At 73.7% G+C, this 1,386-nt stretch overlaps 1 protein-coding gene across 1 annotated transcript in view; it reads right to left on the bottom strand.

Annotated features, from left to right (window-relative positions):
* FASN (fatty acid synthase) overlaps positions 1–1,386 on the bottom strand; it is an 18,419-nt gene that overhangs the window by 11,206 nt on the left and 5,827 nt on the right. Inside the window, exons 2-5 of the mRNA XM_012734740.1 lie at positions 1,116–1,268; positions 483–656; positions 197–397; positions 1–120 (exon numbers count right to left, since the gene is read on the bottom strand). The exon at positions 1–120 is cut by the window's left edge and continues 18 nt beyond it. Of these exons, the coding sequence (XP_012590194.1) occupies positions 1–120; positions 197–397; positions 483–656; positions 1,116–1,268 (648 nt within the window). The remainder of the gene's footprint in view (positions 121–196; positions 398–482; positions 657–1,115; positions 1,269–1,386) is intronic.

The raw sequence follows: 1,386 nt of genomic DNA, 5'->3' as shown, positions 1-1,386 counted from the left end.
GCTCCTTGCAGCCATCCGTGTTGGTGCCCGCGTTGAGGATGGTGGCGTACACCCGCCGCGCCAGGGACTTCTTGGTCAGCAGGACGGCCACCACGGCCTCGGAGCGGCAGTAGCCGTTTCCTGAGGGCGGAGCAGCGAGCCTCAGCCCGGGCCCGGCCACCGGCCTGGGCCCCGGGCCCCGGGCGCGCCGGCTCACCCTCGGCGTCAAAGGACTTGCAGCTGCCCTCGGGGCTGAGCATGCCCAGCTTCATGAACTGCACCGAGGTGTTGGGCTTCAGCAGCACGTTGATGCCGCCCACGATGGCCGCCGGGCACTCGCCGCTGCGGATGGCGTGGTAGGCGTTCTGCAGGGCCAGCAGGCTGGAGGAGCAGGCCGTGTCCAGGGCGATGCTGGGGCCTGCGGGCAGGTGGGTCAGTGGGCCGTGCGGGCCGGGGGCAGGCCCCCCGCCGCCGGCCCCCCACCAGGCCCGGGAGCGCCCCACCTTTGAAGTCGAAGAAGAAGGACAGGCGGTTGGCCATCATGGCCCGCTGGCAGCCCACCATGCTGTAGCCCAGCAGCGTGTCAGGGTCCCGGCTGAACGCCTCCGAGGCCTCCGAACCGCTCACGCCCACCCAGACGCCCGTGTGCGTCCCCCGCAGCGAGGCCGGGTTGATGCCTGCAGGCGGCGTCCGTCAGGGCAGAGCACCCCAGCCACCCCGCCGGGACCGAGAACTGGGTCACGAGGACCCGGGGCAGGAGGGCAGGCGGGAAGCCAGCGAGGCCGGAGAAGAGGACAGAGGCCGGCATTGTCCCGGCTACTCCCCCGGCCCCGGAGCCACTGGCAGGCTCGAGCGAGCAGGGCCGCGGGCCAGGGCGCGGGAGATAAGGAGACAATGGCGGAGTGTCTGGAGCGGGAGGGGGGCTCGGGCGGGGGGCGCCCAGCGCAGCCTCTCCAGCCGGCCGGCGACGGCCAGGTGGGCGGGCCAGGCGGCGAGGGCGTGCCGGCCCGCCGCTCCTCCCGCCAGGACCCGCCGTGTGGGGGCGAGGAACAGCCAGGAAACTGGGGCAGGAGCGCAGCCGGACAGGGCGCCTCCCGGCGCTGGGGCACCGCCCGCCCCCTGTGCCCGGGGCCCACCTCCGTCCACGATGGCCTCGTAGGTCACCTCCAGCAGCAGGCGCAGCTGGGGGTCCATGGTGTGGGCCTGCTTGGGGTGCACCCCGAAGAAGGCGGCGTCGAACCTGGACAGGTCCTTCAGCTTGCCGGACCGCCGGGGCAGGCCGTAGAGCCCTGTGAGGGTGCCGGGATGAGGGTGGCGGCCTCGAGACCCCGCTGCGGCCGGCCCGCTGACTCACACCCCGCAGATCAGGTAGAGCGGCTCCCGCGGGCGGGAGGTGTCAGACAGGCT

The sequence above is a fragment of the Condylura cristata genome, unplaced genomic scaffold, assembly GCF_000260355.1.
Source record: "Condylura cristata isolate star-nosed mole 26May11 unplaced genomic scaffold, ConCri1.0 scaffold00068, whole genome shotgun sequence".
Taxonomy (NCBI): domain Eukaryota; kingdom Metazoa; phylum Chordata; class Mammalia; order Eulipotyphla; family Talpidae; genus Condylura; species Condylura cristata.
This window is presented reverse-complemented; position numbering and strand designations above follow the sequence as displayed.